Here is a 26,107-nt window from a genome sequence, read left to right as displayed (position 1 = left end):
TGGGGGGGTTGAGGGGGAAGCGGGAGGTGAAGAAGCCAAAAATAAAGCCCTGTTAATTACCAACTGCACCAGGCAGTTGGAGGGGAAGGAGCTTCAGAGAAACAGCCCAATTTACCAGAAGAATGTGACAATGTTGAAAAGATAAATACTGATTGCTTCACGCACTGTCTGCCTCAGTCCATTTCAGCAGAGTTCCTCAAAGTTTGCTCCAGCTCCTCGTAAATTAACTCTCATTCTGTCTCCCCACCACCACCACCCTCCCCTTCCCCTTTTTCCAGCACACCCTCAGTACAACACACAAAACAGTTTGGAAAGACCCAGCGAAACAGCCACCACAAAGGGTGCTATGAAATAATTATTGTACATGAGGTACATATATATGAAGTAAAACATGCATATGATCTAAAACTGTTTTCAGGCAGTACATGTTTCCCTGAAGTTAAAGGAAAGTAGAAGTCCCCCCTCCCTGAACCCACTCCTCCTCCCCAGGGGTCACCATGACTAACAAGCTTACAGGTAATCTTCCAGAAATTTCACTACTATGTATTAGCATTTAGCTTTTATACAAACAGGATGACATTATGCATATCCACTTAGCAATAGATCCTAACTACCTTTCCAAGTCAGTACCTATAAATCCTATCTCATGATTTTTTTTTTAATTTTTTTTTTTTTTTAACGTCCATTTATTGTTGAGACAGAGAGAGACAGAGCATGAACAGGGGAGGGGCAGAGAGAGAGGGAGACACAGAATCCGAAGCAGGCTCCAGGCTCTGAGCCATCAGCCCAGAGCCCGACGCGGGGCTCGAACTCACGGACCGTGAGATCGTGACCTGAGCTGAAGTCGGACGCTTAACCGACTGAGCCACCCAGGTGCCCCTCATGATTTTTTTAACTAGCACTTTCATTGGATATTTTATTTCCAGCTTTTTACTTTTTTTTTTTCCAAAACAATCCTGCAAAGAACATGTATCTGTTTAACCGCGTGAGAATATCCATAGGATGGATTGCCAACAGAAAAACTGCCGAGCACACTGATTTCATTTAGATTCAATATTTAGGCTACTCCACCTTAAAAAGACTTTCAACCTGGTGAAATGTAGCCAAAATGACAAATGAGGAAGCAGAGGCGCTATTTTGATCACAAGGGATACCATTCTGGGGCAACAGCTTCCCATGGGCTCTCTCGTTTCTCAGCCAAGAGAAAAATGTAGGTCTTTACTGAATGCTGCCGCAGGCTGCTTGGGCAAAGATTCCTCAAAGCTCAACAGTCCCATTGCTTTCTGTGCCCTCAGGCCAGCTTTATGTATTAAATAATAAACCAAGAAAATGAGTTAAGACTTCCATTGCAGAGTGTGACTAATTATGGGCAGCAGGGACGGTATCAGTACTTGGTTGAGAAAACAGTCAAGAGGTCTCCTGGGAGAAAACGAGCTACAGTAGGACTCGCGGAGCCTTGGCGGTGCCTTAAGTTCGATTTGTAATCATCTGTGTGCTTCACTTGGACTACAATGTCTAGAGATCCCTCCTTTCTATTCTTAATCTGCTGACTCTGTGTGGGTATTTGCCTAGCCTCTTCACCAAGTTGAGCCTTTATTTGAAATACTTCTCTTGCTCTCAGCCCCAGATTCATCCACTATTACATTAGTCCAGATTTCTCTTGATTCCACATTCTGCTGCCTGCCCTCCTAAGTCCATGCCTGTGTCCAGTGCCTGAGGCTACTGTTCACCTAGGGGTGATGTTCAGAAGTATCTATCTACTACCACCAAGGGGCAAGGTGTCTAACCAAATTACATGAATAACTTTATACTGGAGATGAAAGCATCAGGTTATCATTATCACATCTGGAGGACAATGGTAGTGAGCCTAGTATATGAAACATACTTAGAGCAGCACCTGGTACATAAGTGGAGTAAGTGCTCCATAAATGTCACTTGCCATGATTCCTTTTCACCAAGCTACCTTCTGGTCTGGTCACTGATTTCCCTTACAGATTTCATTATAGAGGAGAGACTGCACTGACCAATCAAGTTTATGGCCCACTAAACAGTTATATATATTTGGGTTTATACAACAGTCTCTTGTGAATTTGGTTACCGTGAGTAAAACCCCCTGGGATGGTTAATTAGATGTCAACTTGTCTGGGCCACAGTACCCAGGTATTTGGTCAAACATTATTGCGGATGTTTCTGGGAAGGTATTTTGGGGATGAGATTAATATTTTAATTGGTATCCTCTGAGTAAAGCAGATTACCCTTCATAATATGGATGGACCCTAACCAAACACTTGAAGGCTTTAATAGAACGAAGGGTAATCTTCATGCAAGAAGGCAAACTGCCTTTGGACTTGAACTGCAATTCTTCCCTGATTCTCCAGCCTGCCAGCCTCCCTCATCAGATTTTGGATTCACCAAGCCTTCACAACTGTGAGCCATTTCCTTAAAATAAATATCTCTCAATATCTATAGATAGATAATAGATACATGGTAGATAAGTAGATAGATGATAGATAGATAGATAGATAGATAGATAGATAGATAGATCCTGTTGTTTTTTTTCTCCGAAGAACTCTAACACCCTCTCTGTGTTCGTATAGCTCTATGTGCTCTGAAAAATTCAAGTTCAAAATTTGCAAAGCTGATCACCAGATGTTGGGCAGAAATGACACCACATGCAGTACTGAAAGCCTGTGAGCTTCGCATGAACAACCGACCAGCTTCCCTCACATACACACCCATCACACTGACCTAAGAATAGCCGTGAACCTGCAAGTGGGTCTTTTTATGAGGAAAGTAGAAACTCTAACTTAATAGAAGTATGAATCAACCAGTTAGTTCTCATACTGAGTTGAGAGGTGGGGATATAGGAAGGACAGAAAAGAATTTTCCTACATTGTTGACACTAAATTAACATCAAGACTAAAAAACAATTAGCCTTTCAGGTATGTGAAAACACAGACAAGACTTTAAATCAAACCTACTTGATTCATCGTTAGACATGTAATTTTTTAAATGTTCATTTTTAGAGAGACAGACAGACAGAATGAGAGAGGGAAGGACGGGCAGAGAAAGAGGTAGAGAGAAAATCCCAAGCAGGCTCCATGCTGTCAGCACAGAACTGGACGTGGGGCTCAAACCCATGAACGATGAGATCATGAGCTGACTGAAATCAAGAGTGGGATGCTTAACCAACTGAGCTACCCAGGCACCTCTAAACACATCATTTTTAACAAAATTAACCAATAAATAAACACAACGGGCAGAATTTGAGCTTCTGTTGAAACAAATCATGTATATCAACTTTGAAAAAATAATCACACATTGGAGTTTCCTTAAGAGGGAAATAAGTTGGACAGTGTCTTATACTTTTTCTCCAAAGTTCTATACCTATCCATTTATTTGAACACCTGTTTATTACTGGTCACATTTATTTTTTAATTTTTTAAAATGTTTATTATTTGTTTTTTGAGAGAAAGAGACAGAGCATGAGCAGGGGAGGGGCAGAGAGAGAGGGAGACACAGAATCCTCAACAGGCTCCGGGCTCCGAGCTGTCGGCACAGAGCCTGCTGCAGGGCTCGAACTCACAACTATGAGATCATGACCTGAGCCAAAGTCGGACACTTAACCGACTGAGCCACCCAGGCACACCTAATCACATTTAAAATAAAAGATAAAGAATGGGGCACCTGGGTGGCTCAGTCAGTTGAGTGTGTCCAACTCTTTATTTCAGCTCCTAAATCTCTCCCCGGTCTCCGCCCTTCCCTTGTTCATGCTTGTTCTCTGTCTCTCTTAAAATAAGTAAAACATTAAATAAATAAATAAATAAATAAATAAATAAATAAATAAATGGCAAAGAAAATCATTTATCTATCTACCCTACATCTTCAGAACCTGATGGCTTTCCTTCTCCACTCCACAGTCAAGGGTAGTGAATGCTGAGTCAGAAACTCATTTCTGTTTGGACACCATCAAGAAAAGTCACTGAACCTCGTTTTCATAAATACCCTGTCCACATCAACAGACTGTGGTGAGAAGGCAGGTAATGTATGAGAAGGCACCGCGACTGTATGACCAGCAGGCATCTCTGATGATCTCATTTGTCCTAGCAGAAAACAAAGTTACTGGAGGCTTAACCTGGTATTAATCCTGGGTGTTTCAAATTTATAAGCGGTCAACTGTAATTTGTAGACATGACAACGTTGAGGCACTTTCATGTTTTCTGCTTCTTCTCAGACTCAATTGGTTTGTGTGAGTTGTAAAAAAAAAAAAAAAAAAACTAATGGAAAAATACAATTGCTATCAATGAAGCATCCTGCACCTGCTTGCCAATAAATATGTGGCCTTCCTTCTGGAAATTTCCACCTCACGAGCACACTAACTCCGGAAACACGGACATGCAGCCACCGGTTACCGGAACAGTGAAGTTCTGGATGTGGAGGAAGCTGGACTGCTTCCTGCCCATCCCCCTACTGCATTTTTCTGGAGATCCCCAAGTCCACGTCCCTCCTCTGTTTCATTGACTCGTCAGTGCTCTCAAGGTGCATTATCTACTGGCTTGCATGTATCTCTCCGGGGCCTAGAAGAAAGAGGCCCAGGAGGACGGAGTCTAAGGAACAGCGAAAGAAAGAGGCCTGGCTATTCCAGTGTAGTATAGGGATGCCCAGAAAAATAGAGCAGAATTTAGGCACGACAAGAAAGCTCCCCCACCCCGCCCCAGTCTTCTGTCCTCTCTACTTCCTTTCCACAACCAAGCAGCTCAGAGGGAGGGTCCACCAGACATCAACCTCTTCTGAGTTTACGGCCCTAATGCGGACACTTAGCAGCAATGACCGGCCACAACTGAACCCACTCTATGTGGATGGGGAAACTGATCAATCTGGAGCCATCAGCTGTTCTGTTGATCAATCTGGAGGTTAAGAAAGGTGACCGAAATAACAACTGTTAGCAAGGATATGGAGACATTGGAACCCTTCGGCAATGATTTAAATGAGGATCCAAAATGGTGCAGCCTCTGTGGAAAACAGTATGGCGGTTCCCCTAAAATATTAAATACAGACATTCCATATGATAAAGCAATTGTACTTCGGGGCAAATACCCAAAAGAATTAAAAGCAAGAACTTACATAAATATTTGTACACCTGTGTTCACGGCAGTATTCCTCAGGAAGCAGGTCAAGTGCCCGTCAACGAATAAATGGGTAAACTGTGGTCTGTACACATAGTGGAATATTATTCAGCTTTAAAAAGGAAGGAAATGCTGACACCTGCTACAACGTGAATGAACCTTGAGGACATTATGCTAAGTGAAGTGAGCCAGTCACCAAACGTCCAGTCTTGTACAGTTCCACTAGTATGAGCTACCTAGTCAGATTACTAAAGACACAAAGGAGAATGGTAGTTACCAGGAGCTAGTGGGGAGGAGTAATGGAGACTTCTTGTTTAACGGGTATAGAGTTTCGTTTGGGAAGATAAAAATGTCCTGAAGATGCATCAAGGGGAAGGTACTCAGGCCACTGAACTGACACTTAAAAATGGTGAAAATGGTACATTTTCTATTTTATGTTATGTACATTTTACAATGAAAAAAAGAAAGGTGATCCTATGACCCAGCTTGTCTAGGGCAGCCCCAGTTTGTATCTTTGGCCTGGCATACTTCATATTAGCACCTCCTTCTCTTTACTTGAGACTTGTGACCGTCCCAAACTGGGGACGTGTGCTGCAACTAGCACGACAACTCTAATGTTAAATCACCATTCAGTGTCTCCCATCTAAGTACTAACCAGGCCCGACCCCGCTTAGCTTCCGAGATCAGACGAGATCGGGCGGGTTCAGGGTGGTATGGCCGTAGACACTATTCAGGGTCTCTAGCTGAAACATGGGATGGGTATAACTCTCACCCCCAAATCTATCTACCTCCAAAGCCCGTGCTTTCTACCAGCTCACACCCTAATCAATATCTAATGATTTTCCCTGTCTACATCAAGCTTTCTAATATTTATTATTTCAACTCTGCTGGCTTACATAGACCTTTGATGTGCTACCTACTTCATAAAAAACATTACCTTAATGCTAATCTCCAGAAACGGGCATATATATGTGTGTGTGTGTGTATATATATATAATGTTTTATGTCTGTTTGCTTACTTTGAGAGAGAGAGAGAGAGAGAGTGCAAGGGGAGAGGGGTAGAGACGGAGGAGAGAGAGAATCCCAAGCAGGCTCTGCACTGTGAGTGCGGAGTCGGACGCAGGCTCAATCCCACGAACCTCAAGATCATGACCTGAGCCAAAATCAAGAGTTGAACACTCAACCGACTGAGCCACCCAGGTGCCCTTACTTATATATATATATATTTTTTTTTAAGTGGGTGGACAAGAATAGAAAGGAACATCACAGACCAACAGAATGCCTTCTGGTGTGGTCCAGTGGATTTCTGAACATGGAATGGTTCCTGGGGTGTTAAAAAGTCCCAAAACAACAGCATCTGGAGGATGTTACACGCAGTGGCCAATACAGGTTGACATGAAACACTACAGAATCACTCTGTGACTCCACTGATACAGTGTGTGTGATATCAACAAACACAAAGACCAGAGCATCTACTTGAAGCAGGAAGTCAGCATCCGTTTGGTAAGTTCCTCTTTGACCAAAAAGATTCCACTGAGGCTATTTTCCAAGCTCACTAGAGAGATGGGAGCAGTGTTTCACTACTGGCTTCTGGGTCATCCAGATTGAGCTGGGATCCCAATTTCGCCACTCATTTCTTCCAGCACCGTGCAAAGATGACTCAAAGTCTCTAATGTTATGTGTCAAAATGCCTCCTTCGTGGGGTTACTGTGAGAATTCAGTATTCGCCTGTAGAGTATGCTGCATGGTGCTTAGCACACAGCATAATAATACTGCCACCTAGAAACCAGACGGTAAGACCACTTGATTCTCAGATCCTCATAAGCATTTTTATTCTCTCCCCCGCTCACCCAAATATTCACCAGCACTGGCAAAGTAAGGGAAAGAATGGCTGCATTCAACAATCCAGATGATCTGGGTTCCCAAAGAAAAAGGCCTTTGGGAGAACCCAGAGTTAGCTGGAGAATTGCCTCAATGTTCCCCTATTCTGCTCTCCATGCTCGTCATAAAGCTTGCAGTCCTTTCTCCAACAGTAGCCAACGTTCACCCACTTCCAGCACAGGTCCTGTCCCACGTGTGGGGACCTGTGCAGACAGTCACGCAGAGCCCAGCTGGACTATCCCGGTCCTCGAGGGCTCTGAAGTTCTGTGGCTGGTACATGATCCTCTCCACCCTCCCTCTCATTGCCTCACATCCTCCGACCAGATACTCCACTCACCTCTGGCTCTGTCTTTCTTTCCCTTCAGTACCAGGGATATGACAGGCTAAGTGTATCATCCAGGCACTGCCAACAGCCCCTGGGAAGGTCTGTTGCCAATTTAAACGTTTTATAGGACCTGTTTACAAACCTGCCAACACTCTTCAAAGCAGAATCCCAACACACAGGAAGAGCAAACAAACTGTAAACCAGGAACATTTTATGTTTTTGCTTCTGTGGTCTTAAAAAACATAATACCACGTGTGTAGCTGCTCCCCAGGGTCCAGCAAAGTGGGGCTTTTATGGGATCACTCCAGCTACACAAGCATCTAATGTTCACAGGGATCCTGCTGCTGGTGTATAAATACTGCCTTGCTCAGTGACAAGGAGGCAGGCATTGGTCATGAGAACAACATACATTTCTGAGCACGTGATGACTTAAGGGCTTTAAAATAGGCATAGAGTGGCACCTGGGCGGCTCAGTCAGCTAAGCAGGCGTCTGAGTTTGGCTCAGATCATGATGTCATAGCTTGTGAGTTCGAGCCCAGCTTCCGGCTCTGTGCTGATAGCTTGGAGCCTGGAGCCTGCTTCAGATTCGGTGTCTCCACTGCTCCCTGCCCCTCCCCCGCACTCTCTCTCTCTCTCTCTCTCTCTCTCTGTCTCTCTCTCTCTCTCTCTCAAAAATGAGTAAATGTTAAAAAAATTTTTTTAAATAGGCATAGAATTTCTATCACTGATTACACCAAATACACATTACCAATGTTGCACCAAATAGTGCTTAAAAGTGTTCGGAAGAACGATCTGGTTTTTAGCATTTATTTTCATAAAGAAACAGGTATAAAAAAGTATTTTTTAGCGGAATAAAAATGTTGACTGCTACTGAACCCTCAGAAGAGACACCAAATAACCTAAGTCAGAGAACACCAAACAAAGTGGAGAAGGGATGGAAGGGAACAAGAGAAACCGTCTTGGAGCCATTAAAACAGAACCCCGGGATAGGAGCCTTAACTACTGCCATCAGCATGGATTAGCACCTCCCCCGCTCCCCTGAAAGGTCTGCTATGTCACAACCAAGTAAGTCAGGATCCTCAGACTCAACATAGCTCTTGTCCCACTGATCTGAGAATGCTGTTCACTCCTCTGGCATCAAAACAAGTCACAGAGAGAGACTTGGGCCAGACGTGGCTCACCCATATTGACATCTACCTCGAATTGCAGACAGTGTCTATTCCTCTCTCGCGCGATTTCAACCGTAGTGCTCTTTACAAAGGGCCTCTCTGGATTCACAAAGCCAAGACTCAAATCTCAGCTTCACACTTTTGGCTGTGTGGCCCCGGGCAGGCGGCTTCCAAAAGAAACAGCAACGGTACCTGCCTCACTGAGTTGTTGTGCAGAGGACACGGTTAGTATATGTAAAGTGGTTGAACGGTGCCTGGCACTGTTTTCATTACTATTAATATCTTGGAGGACAAGACCACAATGATTAAAATTATTTATACAAATAAATAAAAAAGAGGCACTGAAATTTCATAAGCCATCATTAAGCTCCCTAGAGCTGGGTGCACTATGTGAAATACGATTAGTTTAACGAGAATGAGCTAACGACACTGAGTTAGTGGCACTACTTACTCGCAAACAGAAAGTATTTTACAGCATCATTCAAAGTCAAGAGCAGTAAGCTTTCCACTGCTTGGAGGTCTGTAGATGGATCATTTCTTCTACCGAAAGTCTGTTTCCAATGAGCTTTTGAAGCTTTTGCAAATGAAAGTGCATTCTATTTGATTGCAATAAAAGTTACTTTTGCATTTTCTGTCAGTGCAAGTCACTCTAAGTTCACGCTTTTGCTTCATGATTTACTCTGCATATACTTCTTTTCTGATTTTTTTTTTTCATTTTGGGAAAAGGCTGCAAATTTAGCCTTCACTATCTGCAGCATTTCCTCAACTAGGGGAATGGAGATAGTACACACACTGTTTTGAATTTATTTTTCATTTTTCGGAGACTTCCGAATACGGACATTCTCGGCATGCTACTGCTACTCAAGGGAAAACATAACGTTCAGTTTCCCTGAATACCTTGTTTGAGCTTCTGAATGGTACCATGCAGGCATCTCTAGGGTTTCTTATACCTTAGTAGGTAGAATTCGTTTTCCTTTAGGGGCACCTGGGTGACTCAGTGGGAGAAGCATCTGACTCTTGATTTAGGCTCAGGTCATGATCTCACAGTTCAGGAGTTTGAGTCCCACACTGGGCTCTGCACTAGCAGCACAGAGCCTGCTTGGGATTCTCTCTCTCTCTCTCTCTCTCTCTCTCTCTCTCCCTCCCTCCCTCCCTCTCTGCCCCTCCCCTGCTTGCACATTCTCTCTCTCATTCTCTCTCTCTCAAAATAAATAAATAAACTTAAGAAAATGTTGTTTTTCTTTCAGAACTAAAATCCTCTGTTTTATTAACATTGTACTAGTTTTATCCTTTGTGAAAAAGAAAATGAGCAACAGTAATAAACAAGGAACTTATTCAAAACTTAAAACACAAGCCCACGGGCTTCCCACTTCTACCTACTTAATCAATGGTGGATTCATTTTTCACTCATACTAGACAACATAACAATAACAATACATAGTAGTCACCCTTGTTGTAAATGTTCCCTAAGCATTTGCAGCCCATACACACATTTTGTTAGCTGACACTTTTTTTATCTAAAAATCTGGACATTTTATACGTAAATCTGGATTTTCAGCTTCCCTTAAGAATCAAAAGCTCTGGGACTTCCAGATCCACATTTTCAGCCAGGCCACCAGCTCTCTGGAGCCCAGCAACTGTGCCCCTTACACACCACGTGAGCCTCCAACACTCTTCAATTTTGCAGCCCCCACTGCCTTCTCCTACGTTCCTCCAAGTGGGGGCGCCGTGGCCATTCCAGCATCCTCTTTGACCCAGCAGTTCTACTCCCGAAAAATCTACCAAAGGTCACGTGAGTCTATACGGATATCCACAGCAGCACTGCCTCACTGCACCCGAATCCACATGAACATTCGTAGGGCCTGCCTGAATAAACGATGGCAAACCCAGGTAAGAGAATACTCGGGACCCCTCCCCCAAAGCAATGACATAAATCTAGAGCATCCTGAAATGGATCTATGTCTAAAACATATTACTGAGCAGAAAAAAGCAAGGCGAGGAACAGTAGGTAATGTGGGGGAAAAGAATACGTATATTAATATATGCTTTTCTTTTTTTTTTTTTTTTTTAATTCTTTTTTCAACGTTTATTTATTTTTGGGACAGAGAGAGACAGAGCATGAACGGGGGAGGGGCAGAGAGAGAGGGAGACACAGAATCGGAAACAGGCTCCAGGCTCTGAGCCATCAGCCCAGAGCCTGACGCGGGGCTCGAACTCACGGACCGCGAGATCGTGACCTGGCTGAAGTCGGAGGCTTAACCGACTGCGCCACCCAGGCGCCCCTATGCTTTTCTATACATTTCAAATTTCTGGACGAAAATATGAGAAACCTTTTTTAATCATGTGTACATATTACATAGACATATATAATATATAATAATACCTACACATATAATAGGATTGCATACAAAATGTATACAATATATATTATATAATATATATATAATATATACCTTGTGTATATATACATATATATTTTATACTTAGAAAAAGGAAAGACCATGAGCAGAGATATGTGTTTATTATTTTTTATATATTTATTATATATATATAATATATATGCCTTGTGTGTGTATATATACATATTTTACACTTAAAAAAGAAAGTACCATGAGCACAGATATGCGTACACTTTATAAATAATATATATACTCTGCGTGTGTATGTATATATATTTCACACTTAAAAAAGGAAGTACCATGAGCACAGAGAGGCGTATACTTCATATATATATATCATATATATATAATATATATATACCTTGTGTACATATATATATTTTACAGGTAAAAAAAGGAAGCACCGTGAGCAGAGATATTTCAAATCACTTCACGTGTGGTTATCATCAATCTGTGTATTATTTACTTGACTGCCGTCTCAGTTACAGAGTACCTGCAAAGCTGAGCCTGTCTCCAGTTCTCAGGCGAGGGGAAGAAAAGGCCTCCCGCGTGGCCCTCCACCCAGGCCCAAGAGCAGAACAGAGATGACTCAACAGGCCACTTGGGAAGCTGTGCTTTTCCACAGTATTTCACAGCTTGCATTGTCTTCTGCACTGGCTTTCCAACAGGAAGGACAAACGGGAGCAGAGAGGCAGGAGCTCCTCCAGGGAGAGCTGCCGGGCTCAGCTCCAAACACCCCTTCCGGCCCCTTCCACACTTACTTGGGGCCTTGGAGAGAAGGGTGTGCCGTGTATTAACGGCCCTGTTGCTGTTACCCGAGTTGGGCATGGTGGGGGCATGGAGTCTATTCTCACCAGCAGAAAGAAACCCTAGCTGGTCAGCCCAGTTCAGCGGAGTAAGGGGTTGGCTCTTCTCACCAAGGGAAAGCAAGGTGACGCATTCCTGTCCGTATGCTCCAGGAGGGCGGCCAGGCGGCAGTGCTCGGCCCCAGTGGCTTTAGGATGTGCTTTTGGTGTTACTAGGAGAGAAGCGAATTGTGCCAAGGACAGGGGATGCCGGGGACAGCCAGGAACACAGCCACTCGCAGGATGCTAGGCCCCTGAGTTAAACCCTGTGACAAATGTCCAGCAGAGGCTGTCCTCTCGGCACTCCATACCCAAAAAAGGACTCTCATGAACAGCCCCTGTGGACTTTCCAAGCCCGCCCTCCCCCCAGGCGTCAAAAACCAGAGGCAACTTTCAGCCCTGCCCCCACCCTGCGATGCCCCCCTCCACACTCACTTCTAACCCCCAAAAGTATCCAAGCCACACCAGAATAAAAGGACATATGGAACTTCTAAAAGTTATCACTTCCTGCTAATGCAGGTTCGGGGGGGGGGGGGGGGATAGTTAGCAATTAATTAGCAAAAATAAAGAAACCTAGATAAGGAACAGATGACTACGCCCCCCCCCATCCCCCGCCACCTGCCCCCAACAACACACATACACCCTCTCTGGTACTTGATTTCAGAGCCAGCGCCTGGGGTTTGCAATGTCCCTACTCTTAGTTCCTATAAGATACAAAGTAAAACATGCAGGTCTATAGTTAATACAGATATCTACTCAGAGCTAACTGATGAACGCAGAATTTAGAGAAAACCTAGGTAGTATTATGTGGAAAATTACACCCACAATACTATATTATAAAATTTTTTTTTTCAACGTTTATTTATTTTTGGGACAGAGAGAGACAGAGCATGAACGGGGGAGGGGCAGAGAGAGAGGCAGACACAGAATCGGAAACAGGCTCCAGGCTCCGAGCCATCAGCCCAGAGCCTGACGCGGGGCTCGAACTCACGGACCGCGAGATCGTGACCTGGCTGAAGTCGGACGCTTAACCGACTGCGCCACCCAGGCGCCCCCACAATACTATATTATATTGTATTTATATATAGTACTATAATAAGAAAATAAAACATGACCCCCCCTCTTAACTTATTAGAGTTCTCTCCTTTTCAATATTCTAGTGTTCCTGTACCAGTAACTTGGGGGTAAGAGTTCATTAGGAGCGTTTCCAGCACCTGCCATTATCCATTTATCAAAACCCTTAGAACATATGCTACGAAGAGTGAACCCTGAAATACTGTGGACTTTAGCTAGTAATAATGTATCAATCCTGGCTGTAACAAATGTAAGTCACTGCAGTAGTGCAACACTTAATAATGAGGGAAACTGTGGCCCCTGGAAGGAGTGGCTGAACTTTTCTGCTCTATTTCTCTAAAACCCTAAAACTGCTCTGAAAAAGTAATAATTTTAAAAATTGCTACTAACAACAAAAAAAAAAAGATGGATTTCATGCCTCATCACAAAAGTTACGATACGCTGCCATTTAATCAAGAGGCACAATTTAACAAGCGATAAACAGGAAAAAGAAATAAAACGAATTCAGGCTCCGCTGATTCACAATTAGTGATAACACAAAATATCCTTCAACGTCAGTCTGAATCTTCTAACTGTGGCTTGCTACACAACCGGAAAAATTACAGAAGCACCGGTTAAGCCACGCAAGATGATCAACTGCCCTCACCACCTTCGGCAACACTGCTTTGCTGTTTCTGTAACCCTTGCATAATTGAGGTAATAACTGGAAGTCAGTCTTATCTGTTTATCGAGCCGGTCTACCAGGACCAGCTATAATTAGCAACCACAGGCTGCTAAAATACCTGCCCTCATTCCAAACATCTCCCCTTTCCTTCTTTTCTTTATTCCCAGCTGGCCTTCTCACTCACCGCTATGTGTTATAGGCCATTGTCATCAGCACACAGCAAGATCTCAAAAGGGGCTTGCTTACCTCTGAATCCTTGGCCTGCTGATTTCGAACGACTATCAAATTGTACAAGATTCGGTCGTCGTCTGCCTCTGTGTGGGACGCATCGTGAGGCATGCTCCACAAATTCTTTTCATCATCTCTCACCAGCGTTGCTCCAAATGAAGAATATGGATTGCTATCACTGTGGTGTTAAAAAAGAAGGGGTATAAGCATTTCATAATGTATGTAATATATATAATATATGCATCCCATGTATGTAACATATGATAACAATAAAAGGTACACTATATACCCTATAATATAAAACATAATATATAAATACATACATTTCTAGTGACAAGGTATGAATTATTGTCTCCAATAATTAAGCATAGCACAATAGAACAATTTTAAAAATCACTTTGAAACTGGCAGAGAACAAAGCCTGGGTGGCTCAGCCGGTTAAGCGTCAGACTCTTTGACTTCAGCTCAGGTCATGATCTCACGGTTCATGAGTTTGAGCCCCAAGTTGGGCTCCTCACTGACAGCACGGAGACTGCTTGGGATTCTTCTCTCTCTCTCTCTCTCTCTCTCTCTCTCTCTCTCTCTCTCTCTGCCCCTCCCCCACACATGCAATAAATAAACAAATAAAAATAAATAAGTAACTTTGAAAAAGGCAGAGAACAGACCAGACACCTGGGCAGAGGTAATTTTACTATGTTAAACATGAAATTTAGCACTAGATATCCCAGGAACAAAAACAAGAAGGAAAATCCAATGGGAGAATAAAATTCTTGTGAGATTAAAAGAAGAAAACAATTCACAAGAAGAGGTGAACCTTTCACCGGCTCTGAATTCAAGGAAGCACCATAAATTTAGAGCACAATGGCACGGAATAGCCACCAAACTCCTTACCAGAAAATGAAGTGATAAAAATACGCATATCCAAATACTTCCAGTAAACAATGTGGATGTTGAGTAAGAATTTCAGTAGCCCCCTTCTTGTATGTTTGCTTAATGATTTACCTTTCACAAGGTGGTACCCGTGCTTGGGCTTATGGAGGAGGTGAGCCGCAAAGTGTCATACTCAGGACATGCTTGTACATGGCCCTGGTTAGCTTCTGTGGGACGCACAGGGCGGGTCATGCCGAGGCTACTTCCTTCATCTAATTATATGTATGAAGCACTGACTTCATGTTAATCACAGGGGTCAGTAAAACTGAGTGAAACAGACATGATCCCGGTCCTTGGACCTCACTTACAGCGCAGGGAGGGGAACACATTAATGATCAGGTGACTCTATAATGAAAAATGGGGTAAGTGCTATAAAGGGGGAGTTCAGGGAGCCTTGAGAGCCAGTGGGAGAAAGCATCAGGTAGACATCATAAAGAAGGGGTGCTTGAGCTTTAAGTTGAAAGAACTATGTTCTAGGCAAATGAAACAACACATTCAAAGGCCCTGGGGTGGGAGGGAGCAGGGTGTAGGAATTGGAAGAAAGAGAACATTGGTGACAAAGTGATTTGGCCATAGTGTTTTCTAACATTGACTAGAAATGTGGTCTTTATTCCTAAAAGCAAGGTAAGATGTAAAAGGGCTTCAAACAGGATGTGATATGACGTGCATAGAATTACATCTTCAAAGCCCTTTCTGGTCAAAGTGTGGAGAACGCTTTAGAAGGCCAAGAGTGGATCTGGGAAATTCATTAACATGCAAGAGAGGTAACTCAGGTGAGACACGACAGGTATGAGGATTAGAACAGTGGTGTAGAGAAAAGCACATTATTCGGGAACGTGGACAAGGTAGGAGCTCTCCGGCTTGTTCATCTGGATGGTGAGGGCTGTCATTTTCTGGAGCAGAGCTCTAGAATGTCCCGTGATCGTGGGGTGGCCAACACACCTGCAGATGTGACGTGAGACAATGACAAAGGAGGACCAGAAGAAGACTCCCAGATAAGCAGACAACCCCTGTGAAGGAGGGATAGGAGTAGCTGACAGACGGGCTGGAGGTCAATATTGAGATTTAAACAGAAGCTAGCACTGGGGAAATCTTGTAATAGGAAGCGAAGTACTAGTCAGCAAAATGGGGTTCAGCAGCAGCAGGGGTGTGGGGGTCAGGCTACCAATCAGAGACTCAGACTTAGGAGAGCTGGCCAGGACCCACTTGTAGAAACTGGAGGAAAGGTGGGGATGGGGTTTTCGCACCAAGGCCATCAGGAGGCCAGCTATCTACATCAGACAGAGGGCTGAGACACCGGATCCTCAAATCCCTCAAGCTGCATGGGGAGTGTAGGGGCTGGGACTGGACAAAGAGGTCAGAGCATTCCAGAAAGGGGCCACCTGTGGGGAAGCAGACACAGCACAGCCACACTGTTATCAGAGCCTCCCTGCCTTCACATAGGCTGCCCGACATGCAAAGGCTGAAACACAGAAAGCCCTTCTTCTTAAGAGTGGTGAGCCAACGAAAGAGGACACAAATGAGGCCTCGGTGCCCTGGCCACCCGGGCTTTAACGAGCGTGTCAGATTCCTTCCTTCCTTCCTTCCTTCCTTCCTTCCTTCCTTCCTTCCTTCCTTCAGTTGTTTATTCGATGAACACGGAATGGATGCCTGCTGCATACTGGGCACTAGGCTGGGTGTTTCGGGGGGACTTGAAACCAAAGAGGACATTGCCCCTACCCTTAGCGTAACTATATTGTAATGAGAAAGTGAAATTTTAAAAAGTTAAGTATAAACAGAACGTCGTAGGAGCAGAGAAGGAGTGACAACCTGTGTGTAGATAGGAGTTCAAGAAAGGTTTCATGAAGGTGACATCTAACCCAGACCTGATGAAGGCACAGCCTGTCGGCAGGAAGAGAAGCCCAGGGAAAGGAATTCTTGCAGAGGGAACAGCAGGAGCAGCACACAGAGGCTTGAGGGGCCCACGGGGCTGGGGAATTTCCAGCGTCCCTGAGTGGTTCCACCACGCGGGGCACACACACAGGGAAATGGAGGGGTGGGAAGAAGAAAAGGTCATTTGGGGTCAGACTGATGACAGTGCTGGGGCTCGGGCTTTAGTCTCTGAACTGTGAAAAAGTGAAGGGGATTTTGAGCCTTGTCGGGTCTGGGTTTCAGAAATAACTCTGGAGAAGAAGGAACAAGGGCAAGACTCAGGAGGCTTAGGAGACAGTAGGTGTGGTGTTCACGGCCTGAACTTTGAGGTCCTATGTCAGGGCCCGGGAGCGGCTGTGGGGGTGGAGTGCAGCAGGGGATGGGCAGGGCTCCCCTGGCAGAGAAAGAAAGAAGCCCACAAACCAGCCACAACAAGAACGGCCGCTCAATTAAAATCTCATTTGCTGGGGTTACAAGGAAGGTTTCTTTGGGGGAGGTGGAGTTCTGCTAATAAAAACATATGTCCCCATCATGTGAAATACTGGCTGGGGTGAGCACGTACGATGGTGTGGCTGGGGAAACGGGGCGGGGACGGTCATGAGAGGCTGCGACGCAGTGCAGTGAGGCAGGCAATGGCGGTGCTAGTGCCCTGTGGCACGCAGCCCGGAGGTGCGAGGAGAGAGTCAAAGCGGATGTGGGCCAGGGATGCCTTTAACTGGGACGGCGCAGAGGAGGGAGGCCAAGGCTGACCTTGAGCTCACAGGGCAGTCAGAGAGGGGTCGGGATCTGGGTTTGGGAACAAGGACGGGGCCGGACATGTAGACTAGGGAGAAATGCACCTGCATTTCTATCGCTTCGACAGCCTGGGGAGTAAGGAAAGGTCTCACGGGGATAGCTAGACTTAAAAAGCAGGGATAGTGGGGTGATTGGAAACAGCAGGTGAGAGCCGAGGAAGACAGAAAGCTGGGCCAAGAGGAATACCAAAGGGCAGGCAGACACCGGAGAGGTGCCCGTGACGCGAAGGGTACCGTCGTCACTTGCTTTCCGCCTGACAGATTTTACAGCCACTGACACACCATCTCTGCACCACACAGCGCTTTGCACAAGGGCTTCCACGTCCCATCCTTCCTGTTACACAATCATCTGAGGTCAGAAGAGTAAGTAACACTATCCTCCTTTGCAGACAGGGACCAGCCTTCGGAGTTGCTTGACTTTCGTTGCTTAGGCGGCCAGCTGACAGCGTCCTCCCGGCATGAGGTCCCCTGTGGGGTGGCTCCAAGCAGTACATGTCACAGACGTGACCTCCAAATGCCGTGACGGGGATACACTCACGAATGGAGCGGTTCAGATAACAGCTACCCATGTCAAGCGCTCCCTGCACAAACCGGCAAGTTCCCCCGGGGTGTCCCCTCCTGGCATCCAGACCCCAGGGGCACACAGAAGCTGCAGCCATGGCTGCTGATGCCATGGTACACATCCCTCTCGGGCCACGAAACCCTAGTACTTTCCTGAAGCCACTCTTTTATTTGTCCCCGAATCTGTTTCATTTGTGTAGGTCTTGACTCTTCAACGACCTGGTGAGTTCCTCTAGGGCAGAGATTGTACCCCGGACCTTCTGACATTCCACATGACCTGGCAGGGTCGGGCACAAAGAAGGTGCTTCAAAAGTACTTGTCAAAAAAGTAAGTAAATAAAAAATAAACAAATAAAAGTACTTGTCGAAAGCAGCAAAGTGACCTATTAAAGGAAATCTCAGACATAATTCATTGTCGTCACCTTTTTAAAGCTTCCCAAAAGCAGGTTTAGAAATTAGCCAGAATCCACCTGCATAATCGGTAACCGACAACATTTGACCATGAATACTCTAGCCACTTTTCTAGCAATCCACAATTTCTTTGCATGTTTTGAGATTATGACAGGTGCCTCCCTGGCAAGCCCCCTGCCTCTAACAACCAATCTCTCTCTCCCTCCCTCTTTGTCTCTCTCTCTCTCCTCTTTCACCCAACACACACACACTCACACATGAACATGCGTGGCTCCGGCCAATGCAAAACACAGCCTCTCCTGCTTAATCTGCACACCTAAAGGACGCTCTACAGGACAGCCACCACCAGGCCCGTTTAGAAGGGCTTGTGTCTCCAGACAGGGGCTGCCTCCAGAGTTCTCTCCATGCCTTGCCCTTCCCTAATTGTGAGCAGCATCGCCCTGGCATCCTATGAGTGTCAGACTGCCTGGTCACTGACACCTGGGGGGACATACAACAGGAAAGAGAATCGAGAGCTTCTGCCTCTGGGTGAGCAATAACTCTGACCCGTGGTGTTTTCTTGTGGCTCCCGCCGTCCTCTTGAGTGTGGAATCTGACCTGTGCATCTGGTCAACCAAACACTGGTCAAGGTGAAGGTGAAGGAGGGTGTGTGTTCATGCAGAAGGTTCTGTCAGACCCCACCCCAACTGGCTCACTGGATCCCGGATTCTGTGCTCTGGCATGCTAGTCCCTGCTCCTTTTATCCTGTACCGCTACTTACCCACGGCATTAATCCACTTTATTTTAAAATTTCAAACCCTTGGAGTGGAGATACCAGAAGAAAGAAATGTCTAAAGCAAACAACTAGAGAGCTTGGGAACCTCTGTGTGCCAGAGACTGTGAAGGGAATTTTACTGTGTAAAGAGAATTCAGTGCAAAGGCCCTGAGGTCTGAGCCCAGGTAGCCCAGGGAGGACAGAAGGCAGGGAGGGAGGGCAGGTTGAGTCAGGAACTTCATTTTCTCTCCCTCCCCCCTATAATGTTTCTAAAAGGTTCTAAAGAAAGTGAGAGCAGCTGTTTTGCCCCTGGCCACCATCTGCTGACGATAAATATTTTATTAACCTCGGGTATTTGAGAGGTGGCTCTGAAGTTACATTAGAAGCAGAAGCGGCTTTCACTCCCAAAATGTAGGATGATTCTACCCCTAACCCCACCGGGGAGCACAAGACTGAATCACTCCAAAGTCTCTCCTTTCCACCCACCTACAGCTCACAGGAGACTCAAGACCTAGCAACACTGGACTTCCCCCCTGGGGACTGCGAGTGCAAAGTGCCGGTGGGCATTAAGGCTGCTTACCAAGAGTTTCCAGAACTTTCCATGAGTCCTCACTACCAACCATGTGTAAAAGATTCTGGAAGTCCCCACAGCATACCAGGCTGGCTGCTGATGCCCACAGCTGCAGTGACTTTACTGTTCTCCCCACAGACAGGCTGTGTGTCCGTGTTCTCCGGTTTAAGACTGAAGGCCTGGGTGGCACAGTCACTAAGTGTCCAACTCTTGATCCCAGCTCAAGTCATGAGCTCATGGTTTGTGAGTTTGAGGCCCATGTTGGGCTCTGCATTGATCATACAGAGCCTGCTTGGGATTCTCTCTCTCTCCCTCTCTCTCTCTCCAAATAAACTAAAAAAAAAAAAAGAAAAAAGATTGAAATCCCCAAAACAGTGAAGACACAAAATCTCCAGTAAACAGCAACCAAAGGTCTCAAAAGGCAGACCCCGAAGGCTGTCTGGTGGCACCCCCTTGACTACTTAAGGACTCCTCAACCGATTTCCCACCAAGAACTGAATTGCCTATGGAGCCCCTGGTTTCCAGAACTTTCCCTTCCTCTCTAAGGAAACCTCCCAGTGACAGGGCAGGTGGATCCAAGATCCTCTCCCTCTCCTTCTTTTCCCCTTCCCCCTCCATCTCTCTCTCTCTCTCTCTCTCTCTCTTTCTCTCTCCCTCCCCCTCCCCCTCCCTCCTTCCCTTCTTTCTTCCTGTCTTTCCTCCCTCCCTGCCTCCCTTCTTCCCTCCTTACTTTCCCTCCCTTTTTCCTTCCTTCCCTCCTGCCGGATACTCTGGCTCTTTCTCAAAGCTTACAAGATCCATTATTTAACCGCAGTGTAAACATGGCTCCACAGATCTGGGAGTTCTTCTCAGCACATCACCACCGAAGTCCATGACTTCCTTCAATGCCAGAGTCACAACCCGCCTCAGCGTGAAGGATGAAAAGCAGCGACGCGGGGCCTGTGCTGTGGCCCTGCTGCCTGTCCTGTGCTCCTGGGCTCCCTGCCTTCCATGGCCATTGTGTCTCATGCCTTTGTATGGTGCCGTCAGGCCTGCAGATGGCCCGGACAGAAACCCTGTGAGGCGGGCAGGGAGGCTGAGGGGACACCAGGGCTCGGGAGAACGAGACCCAGTCGTTGGTCCCTCCTCTGCTCGCACTCATCCTGGTCACCTCACCCAGTCTCAGGGGTTCAAATACCACCTACGTGAGGAAGGTTCCTAAGTCTATACCTGTGTCCGCAGGCTCCTACGCCTCCTGCCTCTTCCCCATTTCTGTGGATGTGTGATAGAGGGCTCGAGCACACCGTGGTCAAAGCCAAGAGCCTGGTCCTCCCACGGGCCTCCCCACCAGCAGGCTCTGCTTGGATAATGGAACCTGCATCCTTCCAACCGTTCAGGCCAAAATCTTTGACGTCATCCTCGGCTCTCTCGTCCCCTACCTCCAGTCCATCAGAAAGTTCTATCGGCTGTACGTGAAAAAAAATTTCCACCTCTGCCCCTGCGACCCCGAGCCAAGGATAAAAGGAGTAGGCACTAACACACCACAGCACGGAGTCTGGGATCTGGTGAGCCAGGGTGGGACGGTACATCTTATATAAGAATCCCTCCAATTATTTTTTTCCGCTGGTCTACCTCTTGCTACCATTGCCTCCCACCAATTCCATCCCTAATACAACAGCCAAAGCGATCCCTTTACGATGTAAATCAGACCGCGTCACCCCTCCCTCAAAACCCATTCGGTCTAGAATACAAGGCAAAGTCATCCAGTGTTCTGTGAGGCCCCATATGACACCCCAGCCACTCTGGCCTCTTCGCTGTTCCCTGAACCCCTCAGTCACACTGGCTGATCCTTCTACCTAGAATGCTTTCCCCCAGGTATCCACACACCTCACTCTCTCCCCTCCAAATTTTTATTTACACATCAGCTCCTCGGGGCGCCTGGGTGGCTCGGTTGGTTTAGCGTCCAACGTCAGGTCACGATCTCGCGGTTCGTGAGTTCGAGCCCTGTATCGGGCTCTGTGTTGACAGCTCGGAGCCTGGAACCTGCTTCGGATTCTGTGTCTCCCTCTCTCTTTCTGCTCCTCCCCTGCTTGCACTCTGTCTCTCTCTCTCAAAAATAAGTGAACATTAACAATACATTTTTAATAAGTAAATAAATAAAATAAACACCAGCTCCTCAATGAAGCCTGCCCTGAATAATCTACTTAAAATGGCAAGCATGCTCCCCTGCCCATGCTCTGCCTTTTCTTTTTCCTGTGCACTTACTTACCTTCCAATTTACCTATTACGTTTGCTGCTTCCTCTCCCACTAGAATAAAAGCCCCATGGGGACAGGATCACTACCTACTTTGCTCAGTGATATACTGCAAACGCTTAGAACACCACCTGGCTCGTGGAAGATGCTCAAAAAATATTTGCTGAATGATGAATTGTTGTTTCCCGAGTTCACAGGGCTCTGAACGGCAGAAATGAGTCTAGAATCCTTGTGTCCAGACTCACAGGCCAATTAACATTTTTTAGCTATTTAAGCTTCTAAAAGTAGGCTCACAGTCTTGTGGGAAGAAGCAGACAGTTATGTCAGGTGACACTCAGTGCTCTGAAGCCCTTTATTCACATGGTGGATGAGGGACAGAGAGAGGGCATGGGGGGCACTGTTTTAAAAAGCATTGTGAGGGAAGCACTTTATGACAAAATGATTTCGAGCACTGACTTGAATAAAGTGAGGGAGTTACGCATACAGGTAAGTGGAGGAAGAACATTCTAAGTGGGCAGGGCAGGAAGTTCAAAGGCCCTGAGGCAGCAGCGTGCTTGGTGTATCTGAGGCCAGTATGGCTGAAGGATGAACAGTTTTACCTTATGTGCTGACTCTAAAATCGAAACCTTGTGTAATAGCCCTAATGTGGAAACCACCCAAAAGTTTGCCAACAGAACAGATGAGCAAAACGGATGCCCTATAAAACAATGAGAATCACAAACCAAGCTATACATAGCAACTTGGATGGCTCTCACACAGTTTGGTCTCACTTAGGTAAAGTTTAAAAGCAGGCAAAAATGAAAATACACTTTTAAGGTGCACACATATGTGGGAGAGCTATAAAGAAAAGCCAGGAAATGACTATCACAAAGGTCTAGATACAATCAGGAGTGGGGGGATACAGGATGAAAGGCAGCTATCTCTTGCCCTGGAAGGTGGTTACAAGAATATTCACTTCATAGGTGTTGTTTATACTGTACATATTTTTATATGTTTTTAATTTCTAATATTATACATATAAACCTGAGTTTTTAAAAGCTAGGAAAAAAATAATAAGAGGCAATACAGTAAACTCTTACCACCTTTCAGGCAGTACAAGGGAATGATAGATACACACTGTCTCACCAAAATTTAAAAAAGCACAGAAGAACAGAGTGCACAGCATAAAGTTGGTACAAAACTAGTATTTATTAACCAGACTAAAAAGGATTTCCATCACTAACTGCAAAAAAAAAAAAAAAAAAAAAAACACCTATTTTACCCAACATTTAAGCAGAATTTACTTTTTAAACAAAAGTGGAGTGATAAGATCACTTCAAGACATCTAGAGAATGAAAAATTCCAGGAAACCTAGATCATGCGATGCCTAAGGGAAAGAAATTTCATCTTCTCAGGAACTTCCAGTGTCACTGAGATTGACTTATGCGACTCACGAATGGGGAAGAGGGACACTGGAGGTGGCCTGGGAAGAAAACCTTTAAAAGTCATCCTTAGACCAACCGTGAGGGGCTGACTTCTTGGTAAAGCATTTACCTCCTACTCATTGGACGTGAGGCCCTGTTCTGGGAACTGTGCCCTTGACCTCCACCCCTCTTCTCTTTTAAGAAGGTAAATGTACAGGCTTTGCAACAGATCCTTCCAGCCCCTTCCTGCAGCAGGAATCTTTTGTGCCTCTCTAGGCGCTTCCTGTGAATCACCGTCTGGCCCAGGGCTCCAGGCTTTGTACCTGCCAGTTCTGCAGGAAGTCATGGGTGAGCTGTGTTAGCTCGGAGAAGCCTGCCACACATAATGGGAAAAGAGTCAGGCCATCTGGGCCCCGGGCTGAGAGATCTCACTGACACGAACACTTCAGCCAACATTTTTTAAAACCCTTCCGAGGGGAGAAGACAATTTATTCAACTCAGAGGTCACGGGAGCCCACGCCGCGAAAGGAAAGACTGCACACATGTGAAGAAAGGATTATTGTCCTTCTTGAGCTGGTGGTGACTGCCTTTCAAATAACTTAAACCCACCACTTTCCTTTCCCACAGGCACATGCTTTCACCAGCCTGAATCAGAACATCGGGTCCAGTGGCTCTCGATCCCAGGTTGTAAGGATTCAGGGCAAGTCTCATCCGTCAAACACAGTTTCTAGCACACAGCCCATAAACCGCTAGCTACACCCCTCCCTGCATACTAGGTGGCCCCTGCTATTTCTACGGCACTAGAATAGAATAGGAGTTGATTCCCAGCTCAGCCAGCTATGCCTCTGAGCTAGCTACAGAAGCTCTTGTGCCTCAGTTTCTTCAACTGTCAGGTGGGGATTATAGACCCAATTACAGTTGAGGCTCCTCATTACCATATCTGTACCTTTTCCCACGTACTGAAATTTATCTGTCCTCCGAAATCAAATCACCGATGCTGGTGGTGCTTTGGCAGCCCCCGAGGGAGGGGCACGTCCCCAGCTGAGGTCCAACAAGGCAATGCTCTGCCTCTTTGTTTCAGCTGTCATCCTGTACACGAGTGGACTTTTCGTGGTGTATTTAATGCCGCGTCATTTGCATTTTTGTGCCATTTATTGGTGATTCTGCTGTTGAGAATGGCCCCCCAGCATGGTGCGGCAGAACTAAAATATGTGTGTTCGACGAGCCTCACTCAGGCATCAGTCACAGTGCCGCTGGCCCTGAGTGCAATGTCAATGAATCAACAATATACTAAAACTAAGGTGTCTTTATGCAGAAGCACACAGAAAACAAGATACGTGTGGACCAGCTGACAAGTCGACTCGCAGGACAACAACCCTGGATTGTCCCCTCAGAGCAATGAGTACTTTCAGTCACCATCTGCGGGGGCCACAGCACATAGCCACAAAGAATAACGAGAATCGGGTGTACCTCACAGGGTTACGGCAAAGATTTAAGTAACAGGCATACAGACAGCGCCCAGTACACGGAGAACGCTAAGCACGACCTATGAAAGGCCAGGAGAGCTGAGCGGGGAAGGCTCCCCGTCCCCACCTCAGTCCTCACCCCCATCTGCATACCCAAGCAGGAGCCGCAGACTGAACGTTCGTCGATGGTCCGGGAAGTTCCATTCTGTTGCCCACACTCACACGCCCTGTTCCAGGCCTTCTCAGAACCTCATGAAACAACCATCAAAGAGCAAGCTGAGGTTTTATTTTATTTTTCTCTACTGGGGACTCCAGGCACTGCAGAAAAAGGAAACCCCGACGGCTGTAAATTCTGAGAGATACGTCCGTAAATTCTGCTATCCGGCGCGGAGGCTGTGGACGGGCATGGAGGAGAGCGGGGAGCCAAAGAGATGTGGAAGCTCATTACGTGGTTCACGTAGGTGGCTGAAGGGAGAGCCACAAACGAAAACTCAGCCGTGGTTGTAATTCTCCCCCTTTCTTCCTTAGCTTTTCAACAAGTGGACAGTCATGGTGCTTATCGGTTATCGACAGCCAACAGAAATTAGAGCTTAGAGTAAGTAACAGTTAGAGTAAGAATTGTACTTCTCTGCAAAACTTCAGTGACCCTCGTGAGATATGCTTTAGTGTCATTCTGTGGCAGGCTCTTCCAGGCCCCCCATGCCCGTCTGTATTGGATGTCATGTGGCAGTAAAGTCTGGTGCCGGAGGGCCTGGACATCGCTCTGCTTAAAGGCTGTGCCGACTGCAGCTGTGCCTCTAGAATCATATCATTTCAAGGGTCACAACTCACGCTCATAGGGGATTTTTATATGGCAAGGGTATGCTTTCATCGCCGATGGAAGAAAGCCATGGTATAAAAGTGAAATAAAAACCAGTGCATTAAGCTCACTGAGCTCAAACATTTTCCCAAAAGTACCCTGTAGTGGGTTGAATAGCATCCCCTAAAAGGATACATCCAAGTCCCAACCCCCGGCTCCTGTGAACGTGACCTTATTTGGAAATAGGGGCTTTGCAGGTGTGATTAAGTTAAGGATCTTGAGACGTGATTAACCTGGATTTGCAATGGACCCTACATCCAGTGACTGGTGCCCTGGCAAGAGCAAAGAGATAGGCATTTGCGACAGAGGAGAGAGCACAGGGAAGAAGACAGAGGCAAAGTCTGCAACTGAGCCGCCAGAAGCCAATGACACCAGGAGCCACCAAAAGCTGAACCCTGCAAGAAGCAATTCTCCCTAGGGTCTTTCTGGCTTCCAGAACTGTGAACGAATACATTTCTGTTGGTTTAGGCTACCAAATTCATGGTAGTTTGTTGCGCCAGTCCT

General features: G+C 46.0%; 1 protein-coding gene across 1 annotated transcript in view; it reads right to left on the bottom strand.

The window, feature by feature from the left end:
- MREG (melanoregulin) overlaps positions 1-26,107 on the bottom strand; it is a 58,906-nt gene that overhangs the window by 27,922 nt on the left and 4,877 nt on the right. Inside the window, exon 2 of the mRNA XM_047084756.1 lies at positions 13,730-13,889. Within this exon, the coding sequence (XP_046940712.1) occupies positions 13,730-13,889 (160 nt within the window). The remainder of the gene's footprint in view (positions 1-13,729; positions 13,890-26,107) is intronic.

The sequence above is a fragment of the Lynx rufus genome, unplaced genomic scaffold, assembly GCF_022079265.1.
Source record: "Lynx rufus isolate CCGP_SWC_20201006 ecotype Redwood Valley unplaced genomic scaffold, mLynRuf1.p SCAF_2, whole genome shotgun sequence".
Lineage (NCBI taxonomy): Eukaryota > Metazoa > Chordata > Mammalia > Carnivora > Felidae > Lynx > Lynx rufus.
The sequence above is the reverse complement of the archived record's forward strand: the minus strand, read 5'-3'. Positions and strand labels throughout refer to the sequence as shown.